The sequence below is a fragment of the Apodemus sylvaticus genome, chromosome 18, assembly GCF_947179515.1.
Source record: "Apodemus sylvaticus chromosome 18, mApoSyl1.1, whole genome shotgun sequence".
Taxonomy (NCBI): domain Eukaryota; kingdom Metazoa; phylum Chordata; class Mammalia; order Rodentia; family Muridae; genus Apodemus; species Apodemus sylvaticus.
The window spans coordinates 24,464,507-24,488,933 of NC_067489.1; the positions used below are offsets into that span (position 1 = coordinate 24,464,507).

The following is a 24,427-nucleotide window of genomic DNA, read 5'->3' on the forward strand; positions in this document are numbered from 1 at the left end:
TAACCTGTGGTATTCTCAGAAAATGGTGGAAACTTCCGTAGGTGAAGCCTAGTCAAAAAAAGTTAGGTTGTTGGGGACGTGCCCTTGAAAGAGACAGGTCACCACCTTCACGCCTCGTCCACCACACTTTCCCCATGCTATACTAGCCTAGAACAGTCCCAAAGCCAAGTGATCAGGAACGGAAACTACAAGTCAGAGTAAACTGCTTAGGTTAATGATCTCAGGTGTTTTGTTACAGCGAGGAAGGATGACTGTATGGCAGCAATCTACAACCACAAGATGAACAACAAAACAGCACGTAACTCATTCACAGGCCTCACAACTTAATGCTGGCAGTGTTCAAATGGAAGATACGCAACTTCTGACCACCATCTACATTCCTGAAAGGCTGCGTGTGAAATAGCTGATGTGTGTGCACCGGAGTCTATATACATATGTATGTGGATGATATAAGCTCAAACATTTTTCCACCCAGTTTACGAGAGAGAGAGAGAGAGAGAGAGAGAGAGAGAGAGAGAGAGAGAGATGGAGAGAGGGAGAGAGATGCAAAAAATGAAACAAAGAAAATGAAAAGAGGGCTGGCAAGATGGCTCAATGGGTAAGGGCAGTTGCTGTGTTACCCTGGTAACATAAGTCAACTCTTGGACCAATGTAAAGGTAGAGGAGAGAAGTGACTTCATGAAGTTGTCTTCTGACCCCCACACATGCTCTCTCTCTCTCTCTCTCTCTCTCTCTCTCTCTCTCTTACACACACACACACACACACACACACACACACACATGCACATGCATGTGATACCAACAACCATTTAAAAAAATCAGTGAGAGATCCTTTGGACTCTGACTTTGCTACTCACCAGCTGTGGGGTTTTACAAGATAGATTTATGTCAACTTGACACAAACTAAAGTCATATGAGAGAAGGGAACCTCAATTAAGAAAATGTCTTCCTGGGCTAGAGAGATGGCTCAGTGGTTAAGAGCACCGACTGCTCTTCCAAAGGTCCTGAGTTCAAATCCCAGCAACCACATGGTGGCTCACATCCATCCGTAATGAGATCTGACTCCCTCTTCTGGATGGAGTGTCTGAAGACAGCTACAGTGTACTCACATATAATAAATAAATTAATTAATTAAAAATATTTCCTTTTAAAAAAAGATTTATAAAAAAAAAAAATGTCTTCCTAAGACCGGGCTATAGAGGAGCCTGTAGGGAAGTGTCTTAATTAATGATTGATGGGGGAAGGTCCAGCCCATTGTGGGTGGGGCCCTCCCTGGGCTGTGGTCCTGGGTTCTAGAAGAGGCTGAGCAAACCACGGGGAGCAAGCCAGTAAGCAGCATCCTCCATGACATCTGTATCAGCTCCTGCTCCAGGTTCCAGTCCTGCTTGAGTTCCTGTCCTGACTCCCTTCAGTGATGGACTATGATGTGGAAGTTTCAGCTGAATAAAACCTTTCCTCCCCTAGTTGCATTGGGTTATGGTGTTTCATTACAGCAATAGAAACTCTCCGTAGGACAGGGACCGAGTCTCTTACCTTCTTTAAGCTCAGCTTATTCTAGCACGCAGTTATAGAACTAACCTTAAGATTGTATAAAATAAGAAAGCTTAAGTCAAGGTTGGAGAGATGGCTCAGCGGTTAAGAGCACTGACTGCTCTTCCAAAGGTCCTGAGTTCAAATCCCGGCAACCACATGGTGCCTTGCAACCACCCATAACAAGATCTGACACCCTTCTGGAGTGTCTGAAGACAGCTACAGTGTACTCACATATAATAAATAAATCATTTTTTAAAAGAAAAGAAAGCTTAAGTCATATATAGAGACTTATATAGAGACAGTACTCAAAAGCATTTCATAAAATCTTTTTGGTAAATACTTATTATAGTACAATTGCCACGACCCTTATATTTCTTGTTCTGATGAAAAAAGATTTCATTTTTAAATGGTGTATGTGTGTGTGTGTGTGTGTGTGTGTGAGAGAGAGAGAGAGAGAGAGAGAGAGAGAGAGAGAGAGAGAGACTCATGGAATTAAGAAGACAGCTTGTGGGAGAGAAAGAATACTCTTTCATCACGTATGCTTCAGGAATTGAACTCAGGTCATCAGGCTTGGCAGCAAGCTCCCTTACCTGCTAAGCCATCTTGGCAGCCCCAGACACTTGATTATTACTCAGTAGCATGTAGTTCTAAGCTAACCTTTCCCACATCTTCTGTCACAAACGTGCAAGAACATAGTGAGAGCGGCAGCCACTTCTAAACCTGGACTTTATGAACTCTTCTAGAAGCTGCCCAGTGTTGTGTTTTCCCCTTCATCCTCCAAATAGTACTGGAAGGTTCATGCTGCTGTTGACCCCAGGAAGGAGACTGAGAGGGGCTGGTGAAGGTTTTCAGGCCACACCTCTTCCTCTGGCAGTGTTATCTTCTGTGCCCAGGTGTGGCGGAGCCAGGCGATGAAGCCATTACTTAGTGTCTCAGTGACTGTCCACGGTTCAGACTGCTGTGGTGACTGGCCCTTTGGTAGAGCGTTATGTTTACATGGAATTCCCCCAAGGGACTCCTCAAAGAACCGGCACTGACCTCTCAGTCCTGAGATTAGCTTTGCTAACAGGAGGAAAACTGAAGCCTGGGGATAAAGGCATGAGGTCCCAAACCAGTCAGGGGCATGGGTACAAGGCTCCTCTGTTCGCCATCATCATATGGCAGTTTGTGAGTGCAGACTAATTGTTATTTGCCTCTCTGTATTTAGAATGTGGGTACAGACTCCAAGATCCTCTACTGTGCAAGAGCGTCCACTCCCCTGTCATGTGAGACAGGCAGAGCAATTCGTCTTCCCTGTAGATAAGGAGACGTTCCACTGGTCCAGCGCCCACAGCTGGGAATAGGAACAGACCCTGGCAAGTCTTACTTCCCATGCATCCTTTTCCTGCACTGAGGTTAGCATGCAACTTACTCTGATGTGATCTGTGTCCCATCCAAGGGAAAGGGAACTGCTTGAGTCTGAAGATGTCCTGCCATGTGAGTATATCAACAATCAAGTTCAGAATGTATGCAGTGAGGGGCTGGTGAGATAGCTTAGTGGTTAAGAGCACTTACTGCTCTTCCAGAGGTCCTGAGTTCAATTCCCAGCAGCCACATGGTAGCTCATAACCATCTGTAATGGGTCCAACACACTATTCTGGTATGTGTCTGAAGCCAACTATAGTGTACTCATATAAACAAAAATTTTAAAAATCTTTTAAAAATATAGTATATGCAGTATAAATTTAACCTGTCTCACTCAACATTCTTACTTAAACTCCCATAAGACTGGTATTTGATCAATTAAAGTAATTTATCTCTTAAGACTTTAGAGCCCTGACAAATAACATTCTTTTGCGCTGGAGAGATACCTCGGTGGTTATTAGCACTGCTCTTCCAGAGGACCGGGTTCGAAAACCAGCACACGTGTGGCGGCTCACACCTGTCTGTAACTCAAGTGCTTGGGGATCCAGCTGACCGCCTCACATAGACATCCATGCAGACAAAACACCAGTGCACAGAAAAAAATTGCACAGAAAAACTCTTTGAATTAATACCAAAATAAACTTTATACATACAAACCATAGAGAAGTGACATCATCCTATTAAAAGAAAGCTGGATCTAAGTTATATAGTAGGGAACTACAACACACACACACAAAGTCTGTGAGGAAACTTGGAGGCAGACATGTTTTTATGTGAAGTGTGTGGGTCAACCCCATCTCCAGTGTGAGCTTTTTAACAGCATATGACAACTTACCGACATCATCTAACTCAGAAAGGGCATTTTTAATAACACTGAAGCCAGCAGTTTATATTGGACAGGATACTCAGTGTGGAGTCCAGCGACCACTAGACAGACCTGAAGCATCTGTCTTCCTCTTACGCTGCATAGAGTTGTCCAACTGACTCTTATCTGTTGGGTCTGATGGAGATCTTGGTCACAGAAGATCTTGATGATAACAGGGTCACCTCTTCCTTCTTACTGCTCAGATAGAATCTATTAGGCCTTCCTTGCGGAAGTCTCTCTGACCTGTTGTGCAAGGAGCAGGCATGCAGAAGCTGCTTCTTCAAGTGCTCTTTTCAACCCTTCGGACAGGTTGAAAGGTTTAATTATAGTCCGTCCCTTCCTTACTCAATCAGGAAATGGAGGCTGTGTTCGCAGTTCAGACGTGAAGTTGTTTTCCTTCTTCTCAGAACGTTGTCACAGTTACAGGAAAGAAAGGCAGCTACCCTGGCCGTGTGGCTCACTGGTTTCTTCCCAGGTTGCCACGCCTTATCGAGAACATTTCTTAAGCTGCTCATTCTCCACCCCTCCCCCACTACCCACTGGCCAACTCCTGCTCCTAAGTGCTTTTCAGGAACAGGCAGCCTTGCAAGCGGTGCACGGAATGCAGTGTGTTTGCCCTTGGCCTACCTGTGCGATGGAATCGGTGGGGACGGAAGGGACTAAGTAGCTGTTTTAGGAACGAGATCCCCCAGACTCCCGTACTGCAAACCAAACCGCGAGCTCGAGGCTTGTGGAGAGCGGCAGTACTGCAGAGACAGAAGCTGCAAGTATCAGGATTCGATCCCACGCTTCATTAACCTGAGCCCTTCTTGCCCGGGACAACATCGAGTCAGCCTCTTGGTGTGGATTTAGAAATTGATAAATGAATGAAGGAATCAGGGGATGCACACTTGGAATTTCATTCCAGATCTTTGACGATGCTGTGACTATTCCATTAAAGAAGGTACCTCTCTCATCGCTGTGTGTAAGTCGCCTGCTTTTGCACTGAAGAACAGCGTGCTCCCCAGAGAAGATGAAGACGTGCTGGCTGATGGGAGAACTGAGACAGCAGAAGGAAACAGCTTGCCTCAAGGCTCACCATCATCCCTTTCTAAGAGCCTTTTTGTTCCCTAGAAAGAGGGAGAGGAAATCAGTTGTCATTCAGGACCTTTTCAGCTGTCCACTGAGAAGAGAACCAAAGAGCAGCAGAAGTTCCAAACAAAAATGGTTGAAATGGAAGCCCAGAAAACGTAGTACTCGTGTGAAAACAGGCAACGGAAGAAGAACAGAAAGAGGAAGAGCTAGCTGGACTATGGAAGAACTAAAGCACAAAGCAAGTCCTATACATGTCTGTGTGCCATGTGTGTGCAGTGCCTGTGGTGGCCAGCAGAGGGCATCTGAGCCCCCGAAACTGGAATTACAGATGTTGGTGACCTGCCATGTGGGTGCTGGGAATCAAACCAGGGTCCTCTGCCAGAGCAGCTAGTGCTGCTATTTGGTGGTTTGTAAATCAGTCAAACCACCTTTTACCATATCCTACTGGGGAAATGGGTAATTTGAGAACTTTCCAAAACTTTCCAAAGCAAGGTTATCCTCAAAGAAAAGTGTGACGTAACTTTTTCTATCAGAATATCCTTCCATATTTCACTAACTTCTTCTCCACACCATCCATTCACAAATGCTATATCTTCAGTCAGAGTATCTTTTTCCAAACCAAGTGAGCTTTTTAAACATCAGGTACATTTTTCCTTCCATAAGATGTATTTCATATAAGATCTTTTTCAGGACTGGAGAGATGGCTCAGTGCTTAAGAGCACTTACTGCTCTTCCAGAGGTCCTGAGTTCAATTCCCAGCAACCACATGGTGGCTCACAACCATCTGCAATGGAGTCTGCTGCCCTCTTCTGGTGTGCCTGAAGAGAGCAATGGTATACTCATACATAACAGAAATAAATACATCATTAAAAAAAGAAATTTAAAAAAATATATATTTCAGACCAGGGGGTGAGGGCTGGGGGCAACTTGCTATATAAACCCAACAATCTGAGTTTGATCCCCTGAGCCTATGGTGGAAGGGGAGGGAATGGGAAACCTTTGAACATTTGCCATTCCACTGCAAGCATTTTGTCAAGATCTTTCAAGATGTTTGATCGGAACATGGCAAGTTTGGGCCAGCAGTTTTGGTTGTCAAAGGGATATTAGGGCCTGATCAACATCTAACTTGAGGCCCAATTGTCTGAAAAACAACAAGCAATCCAAGACTGTCTTTGGGAACAGAGGCACTATTGCCCATGTATGTAGGTCTAAAAATGGGCCAAGAGCAGTTTCCCGCTCTGGAACGTCCTCCAGAGACACAAGTTTCACTGGAATTAAATTCCCAAGCGTTTCCAGAGAGAAGAATAAAAGACTCTGCCGCAGAGTCAAATTCCCAGGACACTGCTGCAAACAAACAGGCCTTCCCCACATCACATGCCTGCCGAGCAGGGAAATGGCAGATGTTGGGTGTAGCTCCAGAAATAGCACAGGCTAGCCCCTTGGTACTCAGAGTACCCTCAGAGGTAAGAGCAAGAAAGCTTACCAGCTCTGCACATGAGGACTCCAGACTAAAACCTCTGTTCCACTCACATATCAGTGAGGCTGTAAGGAACTGTGGCTCCAGACGGGCAACATCTCCAGTAAGGGACATGACCGGCTTTCTGTTTAGCCTTAGTGATCACCGAGGATGAAGTGGTGCTTGGGAGGAAAAGAAAGCTGGGAGACGATCAGAGAGAGGTATAGAAGGGATTCTGGTACCGACGTGTAAGAATATATAAGAACTGTTTGTAAGAAGAACAAAAGCTGAGAATTCAGATGACCTCAACCAGGGGTGGGAGGCTTTATTTAAATGCCCGAGAGATGGATTCTCCAGTTTGGACCACACTCTGAGCAGGGCACAGGATCCAGTCATTCAGTATTCAGAGTTCAGGAGAATGCAGATTTCAAGCCTCCGGTTTGTAGCTAAGAATCAGGAAGTGGAAGAGGGTTGGTTCTACCGAGGCAGAATAGGAAGTGAGCCGGTTCTCTTAGACAAGCTGTTTTTGAAACTACATGGTCTGCTTTTGCAGCCACTGGGTGTCTGAGATTGGGGGGCGGCTGCTTTTCTTCTGCTGTCCCCAAACATCTGGCTTCCCAGAACTTTTAATTCAGTTTCAGTGCCTTGGCTTTTGGGAGAAGACAAAAGGGTTCCTTTACTCTCCTTTTCCTGAGTCCTAAAATCGTCCGACATTGACAACTGGCCATCGACCTTACGGAAAAGCCTTTTCATTTACTAAAAGCTGGAGTTAAAGTGGGCATTTCCTGGCCTGCAAACAAAATGGCTTCTGACTTCAGTGGCTGGTTTAGAAACTTCCTGCTGGGGAAGCAGCTTGGGGATAGAGTGCAGCCATAAAGCCCTTAGTTCCAACCCCAGGACAAAACGGGAGAAAAGACCCAGTCTGAATGTCCCAATGTCATACTGGTGCAGGGTGAGGTCATGTGAGGGATTTAGGCTAGGAGAAACGTTTTCTTCCACTATACCCCCGGGGTGCAGATGACGGACAAAAGCTCACGGTGGCATGTGTTAAGCAAGACAGGAAGCCCGAGCTATTAAGGAAGTTTTCAACAACTGCTGTTGGCCTCACAGAATTCAGAACCCGTTCATTAAAACCGGGACAATAATTCCTTGTTAATTACTTTATGTTGCTGTGGGGACCTCAAGGCCAAACAAAGCTCCCAGAAAAGTATAAAGAGCAATTCAGAGTAGGACTGTTGACTGGCGACGTCATAATCTGCACGTTTGGAAGGTTTTTTCCCTTCGGCTGGTACAGCAAGAAAGCAGAGAGGACGAGGACGCTGCATCGCACTTGTACCGGCCCCGGAAGAAGAAAAGAAATCCAGCTCGACTTGAAGCGAAGGAGAATCTCTAGCGATCTCCAAAGTCAGAGCCTTGGAAGGTGATACCAGACTCGTGGTATCCGGAGCCCACCCCGCCAGCCTTGGACACCTGTGCCAAAAACCAGCAATCCCAGGTCTGCAGTCACGGGGCTGGCTCGCGAGCGCCCCCTGGCGCCACCGCCGAGCACTGAAGCTCGTAGCATGAGGGGCGGGGCGACCGGACGAGCCGGGTGTGGGCGGGGTCTTTTTGCGCGCGTACTGATGGCGTCATTGAAGCGCCGGGCCCGGAAGGAAGTAGCGTGCTGAGGGGTGTGGCGGTTTCTACGGTTGCACGGGGGTTCAGACGTGTACGGAGCGCCTGGAGGGACAGCCTGGTACGCGGCCCCCGCCCCTCAGTGCACGTTCGGCCTCACTGAGGCTCGGGGGCTGGAGCTGACGTACTGAGCTCCGGAGCTCTAGCCCCCCCCAGAGCCCCTCTGCTCGCCCACCCGGTGTGTCCAGTCCCCTGCCCACGGGTCCTTAAGCGGGTCTGAGCGGAAGCTCTCGGACGCGGCTGTCTCGCGGAGGAGGGCGGGGAAAGGGCAAGAGGTGGCTTGGGGTTGTTAGTGAGGACATTTGCAGAGAGGACACTACTGCTGCTCGGTAGCTGAAGGCCGCAACGGTAAAATAAGTTAGACCCGAGAGTGGAATCCGTGCCCTGTGCCGGTGTGCCCGTCCGTCATCGTAGTTTTCCAGACCATTCAGTGTTCAGGAAATGAGTTTCTACGTGTAACTCTGTGGCATTTGGGAACCTGGACGTTTTGGGACACCCCCGCCCCTGCGTCCCGGAGTAGTCCAGCGTCTCCAACCTGAGACATCTCCAGTTTCCCATAACCATGGGGTTTGGGGGGCAAAGGATCTGGGAGACTGCGTTTCAATTTCACCTAGAGAACTGTCCCGTTTAAGTCCAAATAACAGAGAAGATGGATGACAGACCAGAAAAATCCTACGTCGGAACTCAGTTGCTTGCTGTCTCTCTCCCAAGCGTCCCAAGGGAATGACTGGTGGTTTCTTGCGAAATGGCAGGCAATTAGAAGTAGGAGGCTCTGACCAGAAATACATAGCCACAGCTGCCTGTCATTTGACATCCTCTGTAATTTGGGCCAACACACTGCAGCTGCCTCTCTTCCTTACCAGTATAAGTGGCTCCATTGACACCACATTAACAAGAAGTGAAGAGAAGGCTGTGTTTTGAAGCCTGCCCAATTGGCACCAAATCTCCCTTAGGTATAGCAGTATCTGGAGCTAGTGCCTTTCTCTTCAGTGGGAATTATACTCCCACAATTAAGGATGCTGACTAAGAACAAAGAGACAGTGAGTTGTAGAGTTGGCTAAAGTGTGGGTCTACTACAGCAGGCTGCCTCACAGAATCACTTTACTTGAACTACAGCTTGGGGAGCTACTCTCCGTGGTGCAGCCGCTCTCCTGTAGGTCAGACTACACATTGTCCCCTATCTTATCTCTAGGATACAGGTTCACTGATGGCTCAGTTGGGAGCAGTTGTGGCTGTGGCTTCCAGTTTCTTTTGCGCATCTCTCTTCTCAGCTGTGCACAAGATAGAAGAGGGGCATATTGGAGTGTATTACAGGTAAGGCAGAGGCAGTGGCTCCCTTAAAGCTCCTAAGTCAGTGGCCACGAGTAAGGGTACATGTGTGTATTTAAGTTTGTAAACTTCAAGCTGTCTTTAAGTTTTGGAAGGTGCTGTTGATGTGGATTTGTGGGTTTAAAGACAAAATCTGAAGCAATCGGTGCTCCTTCAAGATCATCTCTAACATAGTTTTCTCTTGCATCCCTTTAAGAAACTTGCTGCCATACTGCAAGGCTGCCTCTCCGAAATTTGGCATAGTCCCAGTTCTTGATGACAACTTGAGAAGTGTACTCTGCTAACTGGAGACACTGTTTTAAAGTGAATATTTCAAAAAAGTGTAAAGGCTCTGCAGGAGGATTTGTATCAAGGCAGCTTTGGGGAACGACTCCTAAATAATCTTGAGTTACTTTCTTTCCAGTGACTTCCATGACAAAGGTTTTCATTTTAGGTTTTAGAAGGGGAATTTGCATGACTAATTGTTTGGTTTGTGGTGCTGAGGATCAAACTCACAGGCAAATGCATGCTGGGTAATTGCCCTACCGCTAAATATACCGCTCACCCCCACCCCCACCCCCACACCCCCGCCCTAGCTGTAAGCCTATAAGACACCACCACCTCGTCTGAGACAGGGCTCGCTGTGTAACTCTGGCTTGCCTGGAATGCTCTATGTAGACCAGACTGACTTGGACTCAGATATTCCTGCCTCTGCTTCCCAGAATTTAGGATAAAAGGTGTGTGTCAATATGTTCACCTTGACCACCTCCTTTATATGAGCCCTATAATACCTATTGGTGGACTGCCAATAACAAACTCTAAATGATCATTAAATTAGAGTTGTAGCTCTGTGGAAAAGCTTCTAACTAACACGCTCAAGAGCCTGAATTTTAAAACATATATTTTAAAAAGAAATGTAAACTTTTATTGAGTGTCCTCTCTTTGGTAATTTATCTCTATAAAGGCCTATAAGTCTTGGTCTAAGGCCTTCCTAATGCTGTGACCCTTTAATAGAGTCACCCATGTTGTAACTCTACCATCTACTTTCATCTTCCCCAAAATCTTTGAATTTTGTCACTCACATACAACTATACTAGAAATATATGTCAAATATATATTATATATTTTATATGTATTAAAATGACTTTAAGATTATTCTTGAAATTATAATGGTTCAACACCAGTAATTCCAACACTTGGATTAGAGCTAAGGCAAGAAGATTTCGATGAGTTTTAGGCCAGCCTGGGGTACATAGCAAGTGCTAGGCAAATCAGGACTATGTAGCAAGATCTGCCTCAAAAATGGTGAGATATTGTATGCCAGCCCCCAGATGGTCCTGGAACTTGGTGAGGTAAACCAGCTCCTTCTCCCTTAATTAAATTCCACTTGCCTCTTCTATCATGGAGTCTTTGTCACTTCCTGCTGAAGTCTATTTAAGGAGCAAGGTGTAGCTCATAATGGTAGAGTACTAGAATGTGTGATGCCCTGGGTTCAACCCTAGCACTGCCCCCCAAAAATATTCCTTTAATTACCTGTGTCACTGGACAGTAATGCTGCTCCTTGAAACTGGGCAGAATGCTCTGGTGATCACCACAGGCACAGCAGCTCTGACAGACTTCTCTCTGATCCTGTGTGTAGCCAGGGATTCTGCTGACTTTGGTTTACTTAGGCTACATAATGGTGGAAAAAGTATGACTGATGGCATGTTTTCCATCAAGCTTCCTAGAATGTAGAGATGAAGAAGGGAGAAGGGGTAGACGTGGCACTCTACATTAAATTGTTATAGGAGTAGAGAGATGGGTGGCCTATAAGTCTTGGTCTAAGGCCTTCCTAATGCTGTGACCCTTTAATAGAGTTACCCGTATTGTGGTGACCCCAACCACACAATTATACTCATTGCTACTTTATATCTGTAATCTTGCTACTGTTATGAACTGTAATGTAAATGTCTGTGTCTTAAATGACCCTTGTGAAAGAGTTGTTTGACCCCAGAGGGATTGGAACCCACAGGTCGAGAACCCTCTCTTGGGATACTAAACCTGACTTTTTCCTCCTCTGCAGGGGTGGTGCCCTGCTGACCTCCACCAGTGGCCCGGGTTTCCATCTCATGCTCCCGTTCATCACATCCTATAAGTCTGTACAGGTATAAGTGGCTTGTGTGGTATGGCTGGATCATTACAAATTTGGGTTGTTGACTAATACACAATTTGAAGTTATTTAATTGTTAGATGAATACTTTTTCAGTGACTGACTTAAGGATTCTCTCTCTCTCTCTCTCTCTCTCTCTCTCACACACACACACACACACACACACACACACACACACAATTAGAGGTTCGTATATAATATCACTTGATCACTGAAATAGCTGAATGAAGCCAGTGCCTCACTTTGGCCTATCAGCCCCAATGTTTCAAAGAAAAGTCAAGTGTGTGTGCATATTAAATCACAGGTTACCATGACAGATGGAAATAAAACATGGAATTTTGCTTGTACTTGTTGAAATTCAAAACTGTAATAAAAATTTCACAGGGAGGAAGGTTTGGTTGGCTATGAGCCAGTGCCATGTACAATCAGAGTAAAATGAATTGTAGCTGACCTCCTTCTGACAGAGGCGGACTAAGCACCTCTAAAGTATGCCCAACTAAGGCAGGGCCAGAGAGATTGCTCAGTGGTTAAGAACATGGGCTGCTCTTCCAGAGGAGTCTGGTTTAATCCCCAGAGTACCCACAAGACAGCTCACAACTCACAGATGTCTGTAACTCCTGTTCCAGCTGATCTTACTTTCTAACTCATGCAGACAAAACAGCAGTGTGAATAAAAATAAATTATATATTTAAAAACGGGTGTCCAACTAAGAAAATTAGGACTTGAGGAATAACTTCTAAAGCTGACCCAGCAAGGGACTGAGGTGTGTCACACTCAGACCGAGGCTAGCATATGCCAGGCCCTGGGCTCAACTCCCAGCACAGAGGAGTGAAAGAGAGAAATTAGCCCAGCAGAACCCCCTATCCTCCCTTTGCCTTGCTGTATGGACTTAACAGTCCTTGGGGAGTGTTTCTTATCTGAGTCTCCAGTGCTGCTGAGTAGGTACTGTATTCTGAAGCAGGTGGAAGCCTGCTGCTTCAGCACTAGGGAATTACACTCTCCAGGCTCCAAACTGTCTTCTGTTTGTTTGTTTGTTTGTTTGTTTGTTTTTGGTTTCCTTTTGTTTTTTGTTTTTCAAGACAGGGTTTCTCTATGTAGCCCTGGCTGTCCTGGAACTCACTCTGTAGACCAGGCTGGCCTCGAACTCAGAAATCCACCTGCCTCTGCCTTCTAAGTGCTGGGATCAAAGGCGTGCACCACCACGCCCAGCCTTTTTTTTTTTTTTTTTTTTTTTTTTTTTTTTTTTTTTTGTAATGAACCTACCCATGCATATGTGTTTCGTGAACACTGACACAAGAGTCTGCACTTTTTCTGGTTTCAAGTTACAGCCTGTACACAGTGCTGGATGGGACACGAGCAGCCTTCCAGATAGTGGGCGGGCCTCTTTGTCACTGCCAATTTTACATTAGTTGTTGTGTCCTCTGTCCCCAGACCACTCTCCAAACTGATGAAGTGAAGAACGTGCCATGTGGAACCAGGTAAGGTACCCAGAGGAAGACCGGGAGCCAGCAAGTAAGTGAGGAGAGACAGGTGGCCACAGTGCCAGATGCTGGCAGGGAGAGGCAGTGCGGTCTCAGGTGGAGGCGGGCTGAGAGGCAGGCTGCAGGCACCCAGCATGCTCTGAAAACGTTCGTTTGCTTTGTCAGAAGATGCTAGTGACTCAGAAGAGAGGAACAACTCTTTCTTATTCACACTGCAAAGGTGTCTGTTCCCTTGTGCAGCTCAGAAGCTCTGCACATCTATCTGCTCAGAGGTGTGAGCTGCCTCAGGTTGCACAAACACTGTCCTCCTATTGCTCACTCATGTGTCTTAAGTCATCTCCTTAGGAGAGTTCCCCAGATTCCAGAGCTCGCTGGTAACGTCTTTGTCACTTCTCCCTCCAATAGTGGTGGTGTGATGATCTACTTTGACAGAATTGAAGTGGTCAACTTCCTGGTCCCCAATGCAGGTATGTCTTCTAGCTTGTCCATACACGTGTGCACACACCATTTATCTGGGCCCCACTGAGAAGTACAAACGCTGAGAACGTTTGGAGAAATTTGAAGTCTTGGCTTTTCTCATGTTGAGCCCTCCCTCCCTCTCCTGCCCGCAGTGTATGATATAGTGAAGAACTATACTGCGGACTACGACAAGGCCCTCATCTTCAACAAGATCCACCATGAGCTTAACCAGTTCTGCAGCGTTCATACGCTTCAGGAAGTCTATATCGAGCTGTTTGGTAAGAACGCGGTGCCACTCCACCCCACTCCCTGAGGCCAGTCAGGCTCCAGAAACCCGCTCTCTGTCTGCTTCTAAGTCACCACACCACAGGATGGGGGGTGCACAGCAGCCACTCACAACGAGGGTTTCAGATAATATCAAGAACAGCCAGCAGAGCTGTCTATACCTGTAATCCCAGCTTTCAGGAGGCTGAGGTAGGAGGAAGCAAGTTGAAGACCAGCCTGGGCTACAGAGTAAGACTTTCTCTAAATAATACCACACACACTCACACACAAAAAGGAAGAGTAATTGATAGACCCTTGAAGTACTCAGACATAAGCACTGCAGTAAGAGGAGACAGAACAGCCCTGCTGGCTCAACAGTGGACTGTTCATAGAAGTGTCCTCACTGCCCTGAAATAGTCTGTAAGGAGAACACAGTAGTTTCTAGAAGAATCTCACAAGGATGTAGCCTAACATACTTTATTTTTAAGTTTTCTCTTCTCTCATATAATACCTCCCATCCCTGGCTTCCCCTCCTCCACTGCTCCCACCCCTTCGTCCCTCTCCCCTAGATCCCCTCCTCCCACAGCAGGCGCCTTAAGACCAGGCTCAAACCCTCAGGGGCCAAGAGCGAGAGAATGAAGGAGTTGTTGCCAGTAGAGGGCAGAGCTGCACCACCCCTCCTCCCCTCCGCCCTGTCATTTGAGTGGTCTTCCTCTGAGTGCAGGGACACCAGTGTTGTGTGGTGAGAATGGTAGTCACTGCTAAAGTCTAGAAGTAAGGACAGAACGGTAGGGTTTTACCCTTCCACATCAAGGTCTGTCATTAAAGGAAGTCAGCAGGAACCTGGAGGCAGACACTGAAATGGAGACTGTGGAGAGTCCTGCTGACTGGCTTGCTTCTCACAGTTCCTCTACGTGCACTTCTCTAGATCCCGGACCACGTGCACAGGGGTGGCCTGCTGCACTGCGGTCTGGGCCTCCCACATCTCTCAGAATCAAGAAATGCCTTTATAGCTTGCCCATTGGGCTAGGCTGCTGCAAGCAGGTCTTCAGTTGAGCTTCCATTTCCTAGTTGTCTCTACTTTGTGTTAACAAAAATAAACCAGCATGGTATCTATTTCTTCTCGTACTCTTAAGCCCATATCAGATGGAGGCGCTACTTTTATGCTTTCTCTCCCTCAATACTAAGAGGCTTGTGAGAACATAATCACATGTAGAAACATGACTAGTCCTTGCCTACCATAGGGCAGGTGAGAATACTTTTAACATTGTAACAATCAAAACATAGTAATTAAGCAGCTAGTGCGCTCACTCGCTTGCGCTCTCTCTCTCTCTCTCTCTCTCTCTCTCTCTCTCTCTCTCTCTCTCTCTCTCTCTCTCTCTCTCTCTGTGTGTGTGTGTGTGTGTGTGTGTGTGTGTGTGTGTGTGTGTGTGTGTATTGCCAGGTGGAATCCAAGGCCAGAATTATGCATGCCCAGCAAATGCTCTGCTGCTGTGCCACTCCCTACCCCACCCCCAAACCAAAGGCTCATGTTTTGGTTGCTAGCTAGCTTCCATTGTCCTCAGTTTGAAATCCATAAAAGGAAGGAGACTCGCTGTTCCCAGAAGCTGTGTCTTGGGCACAGCTGACTATAAAGCATGCGGCTACTGACAATGATAGTGTGATTCTGCTCAGATTCCCCAGCCTGGTTCTGTTGACTTTTTCTAGCATCTCAGTGAGGCCTCAGTGGTAGAAGGCAGGGAACAGAGGCCCAGACCAGAGAGGAGGGCAGTGATGTCCGCTGAGAAGGCTACTCAAGGAACGCTTTAAAATTGGTTTTGTTTCTTAAGCTTAGGCACCCTGAAAGGTATGGTTGGTGCTTTGAACAATGGAGGGGATTTATTTTAAGGCCAGAGTGATGGATTACGTCTGTATTTCACTTCCATGGAGGACTGCTCTCGGGTCTCACCTTAGGCTTCTGGTTAGGTGTGTGCACTGTGTTGGAAAGTCACACAGTGCACACCGAGCCAGTGGTTTTGCTGGTGCCTCTCCTACACTCTTCTCTCCACACCCAGACAGTTTAACAGCTCCATTTGTGTCTTCTTGATTCCAGATCAAATCGATGAAAACCTCAAATTGGCTTTGCAGCAGGACCTGACCTCCATGGCCCCTGGACTTGTTATCCAAGTAAGCATGGCCTCAGTGGGAAGTACCCGTATATGACACTGTGTGCTCTCCCAAGGGATGCTCTGTTAGCACAGCGACACCCAGAGCCCATCGGAGCTTATGTCCCTGAGCACTGTCATCTTCCCATCCATTGTTATTCTGCAGGCTGTACGTGTGACAAAGCCCAACATACCCGAGGCAATCCGCAGGAACTATGAGCTGATGTGAGTATGCCCTGGCCTAAGCTGACGGCCATGAGTGCCCAGCCCAGAGCCACAGCCCTGATCCCCTCCCCTCAGCATGTTAGTCTGCTGTACTGTAAGGCTGGGTGGGCATGTCAGCACTCGGGGCCGCAGAGGAGCCCTGGAGAGTAGTGGTGCTTTTACAAGGTGAGAGAGTCCTAGCAGTGGAGGTGCAGGCACAGACAAGCATGTTCGCTGGCAGGTCTACTTCATTTGCTCTGAGAGAGGGTCTTATTAAGTGTCCAGGCCAGTCCCAAGCTCCTGTGCTGAAGCCGTCCTTCTACCTCAGCTCCCTACAAGCACACACAAAAGAAAGCCATATAATTGTGTACATCACATCAGTATAAAGGCTGAGCCACTGAGCAGCCTTGTCTGGGAGAGCAAAGATGTCCGTCCGAGTGTACTTCTCCTCAGCCAGAGCTGGGCTTCTGCAGGGAGCATGGAGTTCTCCAGCCTCCAACACAGTCTTAACGACTGCATGCTTTTCCCTTCCAGGGAAAGCGAGAAGACGAAGCTTCTCATTGCAGCCCAGAAACAGAAGGTGGTGGAAAAGGAGGCAGAGACCGAGAGGAAGAAGGCCCTCATTGGTCGGTGTTGGTTCTCTACTCCCCTTCCAGGGAAGAAGGGCCGGGACGGTGGGATGGTGTCAGGAAGCTAGGAAATGCTTAAGTCCCTCGAAATGCGAATGAGCGGTCTGCTGGGGTGGCCTTCACATCCTCAGGAACCAAGTGGAAATTCTCAGGTCGTGGACACAAAGAGTGAATCCTGAGTATTGTGTATCTCTGAAATGGAAGGAGCACTTATCCTAATAGGAATGACTAACATTTCCTAAGAACTTAAACTGTGAAATAATTCACTTGTCAATCACCTCCTGAGGAAATTGCTACCATTTGCTTGGATTTCTTAAATATTATTTTATGTATTATTCTGTGGGGTGGGGTGGGAGTTGGGGGGACGTGGAGCTCATATGTCATGGCACAGTGTGGAGGTCCGAGAACCGCTTCAGGATGCCCCTCCCACTGTGCGCTGAGGTCGCAGGCTGCCCGGCAAGCATGTGCACCCACTCGGTGCCTTGAGACACTTGCTTTGTTTCACTGAACTCAGACATTTGACATGTGTCCAAGGCCATGTGGCAAATAAGAGAAAGCACTGGAGCTCTGGTGAGCCCGAGCTGTTTCCTAAAGTGAAATGTCAGGGGGGACTTATTCTCTAAAAGGCTGACGTGGGGGAGAAATCAGGTTGCCTCCCTGACTTCCCCAAAGCACGCTTGTCTGCTGGGCCAGCTCCTCTGGTTCCTGTTGGATGCTGACGGACGCTGTGCTCACTGGGACATTCTCTTTGCTCAGGTGTGCCCACTGCAGCTGCCCTCTGTGGACTTGGCTCTGTCTGAGCAAACCCAGTCAGGTATCAGGGCACTCAGGTCAGGGGACAGGTACAGTCAACTGAGGTCTTCTGTTTTTACGTTTGCTGTGGGCACATGCATGCCTTGGTGCTTATGTGGAGGCCTGCGGACAGCCTGTGGGAACCGGTTCTCCTTCCACCGTGCGGGTCCTGGGATTGAACTTGCATCAGCAGGCTAGGCAGCAGGCACCTTTACCCACCGGGCCATCTCACCTCCATAGCCAAGCTTTTGACATGTCAGCACTAAATCGTGTCTCCACTTTTTTCACTCAGAGGCAGAAAAAGTGGCACAGGTTGCAGAAATCACCTATGGGCAGAAGGTGATGGAGAAAGAGACAGAGAAGAAGATTTCGGAAATTGAAGGTGAGTGGTCGGGATGTGCCTGATGGAGCGCGGATGCCTGAGTTCTCTCCTGAGCTCTTTAGTCTATTTCAGGTGTTGTGATGTCTCTGAAATGCCAGCTCTCCTCTGCTGGTTGAAAGATTTGACCCAGCGTTGACAGGAAGCAAAGGAATACTGGCTCAGTATCGACACAACTGTCGATTGTGCACTGGGCACTTTCTTCGGAATGAAAAGAGAATGAAAGGCCGATGAAATGGCCCAGTGGGTGAGAGTGCTTGCTGCCAGCCAGAGAAGCCTCAGGGTAGAGAGAGAGAGCCAGCGCCTGGAGGCTGTCATCTGACCCTGCGCGCTCACCGAGGCATGCTTGCACATGCGCACATACGCAGAAATCAATGTTCATAAGTAACTAAACAGTGCTGGGAGCAAGGGTGTCCGTCAGTCCAGGCACCTAGGGTAAAGGCAGAAGGGGGGTGGGTCAGAGGACATCCCGGCTACAGAGCAGGACCCTGGCTCTAAAGAGAAAAAGAGACAAGAAAAAGAAGAGGAAGAGAAGGAAAGAAATCTAATAGCCTCTGCTCCCCTGAGCTCGGTCTAACAAGTGTCTCTGAGCGCTCTGACATTGGACCCAAACAGCAGCTCCCTGCCTTCGCTCTCTCTTCCTCAAAAGCCCTCCAGAGCCAGGCATGTTGGTATACACTGTCATCCATAGCGAGACCCTTTAGGGAAGAGGAGTCGGGGGCTGCATATTTTCATCTTGGAGTTTGCTCTCCAGGTCCGCACAGACAGTAAGTTAGCCTTGGTGAGGACACTAAGGCACGTGCAGCTGTGGAGCACCAGTGCTCCCCTGCAGGCCCCTCCCGAGCCAGCCCTCACGTCCGCACTGCCCTCTCCTCGCTTCATGTAGTGCCTTCTTCCAGGACAGAGGTGGATGCTCATGGCAGCTGTAGCCCACTGTAGGCTCATCCACTCCCTCACTGTGCAGCCTGCAGGCTTTGCAGGGGCCTACGAGGGGCTGAGGAGGATTCACAGAGCCATGGGCTCTCACCAGGGAGCTCCTGGAAAAGCAGTACTTTCATTTCCTGTAAATGTTTGTCGCGGGGCTGAGAGAGGCACAGCTGCTAGGAGAGTTTATTGCTCTTCCAGAGGATCTGAGTGCAGGACCCAGTGCACACAACCGCCTATAGATGCCACTCCAAGGGGATTTGATACTTTTTAGTTCCGTAGACGCCTGCACTTATAAGTACATAATCACACAATGCACATAATTAAGAACCAATCTTTTGTAAAATGGATCATTTTACTTACCACCTTATTGGGGTTACTGGGTTACATAGAAAAACTGTCTGAAAGTCACCAGCAGCTGGCCAGCAAGATGGCTCAGCAGCAGGAGCACTCACTGCCAAGCCTGACAGCCGAGTTTGGTCATGACAGGAGAGACTCAGTTCCCTAAGTTGTCCTCTCACCTCCATACATGGGCCATGCTGTCCATGCCCCACCCCCACTCTCAGTAAATAAGCAATGTAATAATGAAAAGGTTTTCACTTTTTAAAATGGTAGAAACAAAAACAACCATAAGCCAGCATCCCCAAATATTGTCCCTGAGAATTTCCTTATGAATGTGACCAGAGTGTGGCTGGCAATCCCCAGGCCATGGGGCTCAAAGCTGAGCCGGGCATCACCACTGAGCCGGAGGGTTACTACTGCATGACGCGATGAAGCAGGTCTGGATCCAAACAGCATTCCTCCGGACAGACCAGCATACGTAAATCTAGAATTAGCCAACTTAATCACTGTTAGAAACGTTGGGCAAATGAAGTTGGCAAGGGTCTCGAGCTGTTTTACATTTGTGGTATTCAGGCTCAGGTACAGCCAGGACAGGCATGGCAGTACATGTTTGTAATCCCAGCCCTGGGAAGGCACAGTCGGGGTGATGCCATATGCACAGTATATAGTCCTACACCATGAAACCATAATAGAGGGGTCCTTTTGTATTAAACTAAAACTTGCTACACTGTTGTGAAGATCTCAGGTTACTTTCTTTTAGAGAAATGGTTTCTCTGTACTAAGAGGAAGTCTGCATAGTCCAATGCTAGCCTCGATATAAGGTGAGACTATTTCAAAAACAAACACAAAAAATAACAATCTCTCCAAGGCCATGGAGACCAGAAAATGCCTTTGTTGGCTTTTTGTTTTCTGCAGTGCCAGGATACGCTGGCTGGTGCTGTCTGTCCCACTGAGCTATATTGCCAGCCCCAGACAACAGGCTTCTGTACTTCCCATGTTTGTACTTGATCTAGTTCCCTGCACCGTTCACCCCTTAGATGCTGCATTTCTGGCCCGGGAGAAGGCGAAGGCCGATGCTGAGTGCTACACTGCTCTGAAGATCGCAGAAGCGAATAAGGTAAAGGCCTGACCCACCATCCTGACGATGTGTTTGTCTTTGCTGCTCACTACCCAGAGCCCTCACAGCAGGACTGCGGACCCCTCTGCTGTGTGAGACAGGCACTTCTCTTGTGTGGGAAGCTTCATTTTTATGTTAAACATGGAAACACTTAAAACTGTTGCTACTGTGTCATAAGACCTTAGATTATTTTCTCTCAGGAAAAAAAAATGGTTTCTGGGTAACAGGAAGGCCATGAAAAATGGAAAACGCATATTTGCTTGACAGATGCTTTCTCCAGATGAAAATCCTCTCTGGTGCCCTCTCCCCTAAGCTCTCTTCACTTTTCTATCACAGCTCAAGCTGACTCCAGAATACCTGCAGCTCATGAAGTACAAGGCCATTGCTTCCAACAGCAAGATCTACTTCGGCAAAGACATCCCCAACATGTTTATGGACTCCGCAGGCCTGGGCAAGCAGTTTGAGGGGCTGAGTGACAAGCTGGGCTTTGGCCTAGAAGATGAGCCCCCAGAGGCCACCACAAAGGATAACTGAAGAAAGAGCCTGTCTGCAGCCTCTGATGGTGCAGCCTAGAGAAAGCTTTATTTTTTAAGACAAGACAGTGCTCCTCCTTTCCACACTACCTTCCTTGACCTTCCTTGACTCTTCATTACTGTGGTTTAAAAAAGGAAGAAATGGACACAACTTACCCCCTTCTGGGAAGGGAGAGCAGATGGAGAATTGTTTTTTGGGTTTATTTTTAATTCAGGTAAGTAAGTTGTATGACTTCTGATAAGGTGTGTACACCGTAGATTTGCCCTCTGACCTGCAGGCACCAGCTTTGTGACGTTGAAGCTGGCTTACCTGGGGATCCTGTCAGTATGAAGAGGGAGAGCGTGCTGCCTCCTCCTGGTTGGATTTCTTTCCTGGGAAAATGTACTCCACAGTTCTCTCCTTGCCTCTAATGCAGGCAATGTCCGCACGAGGCTCCTATCAGAAGGGCATCTGCCGTGGAACGCCGGCTGCAGAGAGCAGTGGTCTGCCGGGCTGTTGCCTGTGAGTGGATTACTTGAGAGTTAAGCTGTCTTGAGCCCTTTTTAGGAAGAACTTGGTGCTAGGTTTCGCAAGGTTTTCTACACACTATACTCTGCCCTAGTGTTTGCTGACTACATCTGTCTCACTGCAGCAGGGCTTGGTCACACCACACACTCCTTTTCAATACTTTGACCTGATCTGTGATTTGATTTCTTCTTGAATAATCTATTCCTTAGTTCCACTCAGCATTAAGATGGGAGCAAGCAAGTGCTATCCTAGCTGATGACATAGCTCCTTACACCCATTAGCACTGTAACACTGTCTGGCTAATTATGCAAATACTTCTGAGACCAAACATCTTTATCATTATGGAGATTCTCCACTGAAGAGCTCTTAACACTGTGGAGAAGGGCCCAGCCAGGAGACATCCAAAAAGTAGTGCCTGTGGCCTGTGCTGGGGGTTTGTCTGACACACTGATACAGAGAGTGAGTCTTTAAATGCAGAGAGCAGGTAGCCACTTGAGAGTCAACTCCAGAGCAGTGCGCTAGATGTAAGGTGGAGTTCAGGCCCGTGCCCTGTGGGCCGCATCGAATCCCTGTGTTTTGTTTTTTGTTGCTCCTTAGGAAAATAGTGAGTCACCCTAGGAAATTGAGAATGGGAAGAAAAGACATGAAAGGAAGGTTATTTCTTATCCTGAAATTGGGCTGGGGTAGGGTTCCACCATGGCCTGTACATGCGCACAGAATACCTTTGTGGAAGGCAGTTCTGCAGTTCATTTGCAGACGTGGCAGTGCCCTGTATGACCATGACCAGCGCTAGCTTAGGACTCAGCCTTGTTAGCTGGTCTCTACCCCATCCTCACACACACACAAAGCACCTACTGTTCTCTCTCTTAGGTGACTACTATAAATGATATTTTCTGGCGTCAATTTCCACCTCAGTTTTGGTTCTGTAAGTCAGGCCAGTTTGCTCCTAAGTGGCACCAGGCTTGTGAGGTATTTGAGAAGCATTTCATCCATCCAAAAGGAGGCAGAGTTCATTGTGCTTGCTTCCGATGTTCCCTTCTCTGCCCTGACTCCTAGACTGAGATTTCTCAGACCACTGACCCTGACCACACTGTACAAACGACAAAATGTTTCTGGAAAGACATTGTAATGTGCTCAAAAGCTTGTGAAAGTGGTTTTCCCCCCAAGACCAACTCATCTTCCTCCCATTTGTTGCTGCTAATCAACATGCTGTACCCAGAATCCTCTCTTCAACATGAACCTCAGAAAACACTACTTCAGTGGAGTCAGTGCAGGAGTAAGGGTATCCTGCCATACAGCCCCCTCCTAGCCTGAGAATCTCTCTGTGACTTAACATTCTGATAGCTTACCCCTCCATCACAAAGAGCCACAATAAAGTCCTGCTGCAACAACTGCTTCCCTGCCCTGTAATGTCACTTCTTTAACAAAATAAGAATGTCCCTAGGTCATATCATAAATTCAGGTTGGTATCTGTCACAGCAGTAAAATCATGGAACTCAGATGTCTTTTTAGCATGGGATACCTAGCCCATCAGTCTTTGTGACCTTGTTTTTTGTAATACTGTAAAATCTGATTGTAAAGCATTTGAGTTCTAAACATATAAAATGTGATAAGCCTGCAGTTCTGTAGGCAGTGAAGTCATGGCTGCTATTTTTCAGTAGAACTTCTATCAAAATAAGTAACTGTTTGTAAAATTCAGTTTTTGTAGGACTCTCCCAAGGCACAGCCACCTTGGCAGGGTGCTTCTCACTCACTAAATGTGGCAGAAGCAATTCATATTCCATACAGTTTTTAATCACTTTTCAATATATGGTTAGAATGTTTGTAAGGAAGCCTAAGTTTAATAATTTTTATATAACTAAAAATAGGTGTGGAGGACTCAGTGTGGGTCCTGAGAAGGAGGGGGAGGAGGGGAAACCACTGAATGAGGCCGAGTAATGGAGTGCTCTGAAAAGAGGTGTTTCACAAGCCATCTGTGGGGCTGTATCTTGTGAGGTGAGATAGCCATGCTTACGGACCTGGGCTGTCGTCGGCTGGGCTTGGACAAACTGCCTGGACAATAGCTACTCTGTCTGTGAACTTTACCTACTTCATTGTCTTCAGTGAGGCTCTAGCCACTATTTGTTTCCTTATAAAAGCTGTAATGGGCAATCATGTGTTTGTACTTCCTTTTTATCTCTACTTCTGTGTAAACTGGTGATTGAATAGTTAAAGCAATTTTTTCAGTGTGCCCCAAGGGCATTAATGAGCCTTTATAACTGAGAAGTGATTCTTGTTATATTAATTATTCCATAAATGATACTACAAGATAAACTATCTTGGGGTAATAGCTCCAGGATTTGTTTCAGACAACACAAAAGGTTTCATGTGAATATACTTATATCTTGGATTTAATTTTCAGTCTTAATAAAATGTTTTTGTCTTTACTTTTTTGATTAAAGTAAAATTTACCAGTAGATTCTAGGACAGGTGATAGAAATCAAACTTCCTTCCTAGGCTTTCCCTAGACACATATCCAGGTGATAGGTATTCTTCCCAGCGTGGTGGTACACGCCTTTAGCTCCAGCACTCAAGTAGGAGGGTCTGTTTGAGCCCAGCCTGGTCTGCATAGTGAGACCATGTCAAAAACAGATTAGCCCACTGCTGCATTCCCAGTTGACCCAAAACCTATGTGATATCAGTTTAAGTAGGTCACTCCCAGAACAGCTCTGGCAAACTGCCTAGCCTAGTGACACTAGATAAATATTAATGTCACTTAACTTTACAACAACTGTATACCATCCCGAATATTCCACAAAACCTACTTTTATAGAAGAATTTTCCCTTTATCCGAAATTCACATTTAACTGAGTATTTACTTTTAAATAACAAGTTTGGGATTTTTTGTGTTTTGTTTTGTTTTTAATGTATATAGTATAGGGTGTTTTGCCTCTATGTGTGTATGCACACCTGGCATCTGTGGAGGGCATTGGATTTCTCGGACCAGGCAGTTATGAGCTGCCCCACACTTGCTGGAATCAAGCAGGGCCCCCCTGAAGAGCAGCCAGTGCTCGTCACCTCTGAGCCATCGCTCCAGCCCCTCCCCTGCCCCACTATAGTTTTCATTGTTGTTATGTTTTTCTTACACTGTGCTTTATTTCTTTTTGAAAATGGTTCTGGGGGCTGGTGAGATTAAGCCTGAGTGCTTA

General features: G+C 47.0%; 1 protein-coding gene across 3 annotated transcripts; it reads left to right on the top strand.

Moving 5' to 3' along the window:
* Positions 1–7,428: 7,428 nt before the first annotated feature.
* Positions 7,429–23,665, top strand: Erlin2 (ER lipid raft associated 2). Of its 3 annotated transcripts, none has more exons than XM_052162296.1 (12): positions 7,429–7,827; positions 9,199–9,320; positions 11,377–11,458; positions 12,895–12,941; positions 13,350–13,411; positions 13,556–13,681; positions 15,760–15,833; positions 15,978–16,036; positions 16,550–16,641; positions 17,729–17,818; positions 20,119–20,198; positions 20,535–23,665. In XM_052162296.1, the coding sequence occupies exons 2-12, from the start codon at positions 9,214–9,216 to the stop codon at positions 20,730–20,732; spliced, it is 1,017 nt and encodes a 338-aa protein (XP_052018256.1). In that variant the 5' UTR covers positions 7,429–7,827; positions 9,199–9,213; the 3' UTR covers positions 20,733–23,665. The 3 variants fall into 3 exon arrangements, with proteins under 3 accessions (XP_052018256.1, XP_052018257.1, XP_052018258.1); XM_052162297.1 differs by lacking the exon at positions 7,429–7,827 and adding an exon at positions 7,977–8,067; XM_052162298.1 differs by lacking the exon at positions 7,429–7,827 and adding an exon at positions 8,089–8,354.
* Positions 23,666–24,427: the final 762 nt, after the last annotated feature.

Excerpts from the sequence above, each read along its gene's own strand:
- Erlin2 (XM_052162296.1), top strand. The coding sequence starts at position 9,214 with ATGGCTCAGTTGGGAGCAGTTGTGGCTGTGGCTTCCAGTTTCTTTTGC. Across the intron at positions 13,412-13,555 it reads CTTCCTGGTCCCCAATGCAG|TGTATGATATAGTGAAGAAC; the intron begins GTATGTCTTCTA and ends TCCTGCCCGCAG. Across the intron at positions 16,642-17,728 it reads GAGGAAGAAGGCCCTCATTG|AGGCAGAAAAAGTGGCACAG; the intron begins GTCGGTGTTGGT and ends TTTTTCACTCAG.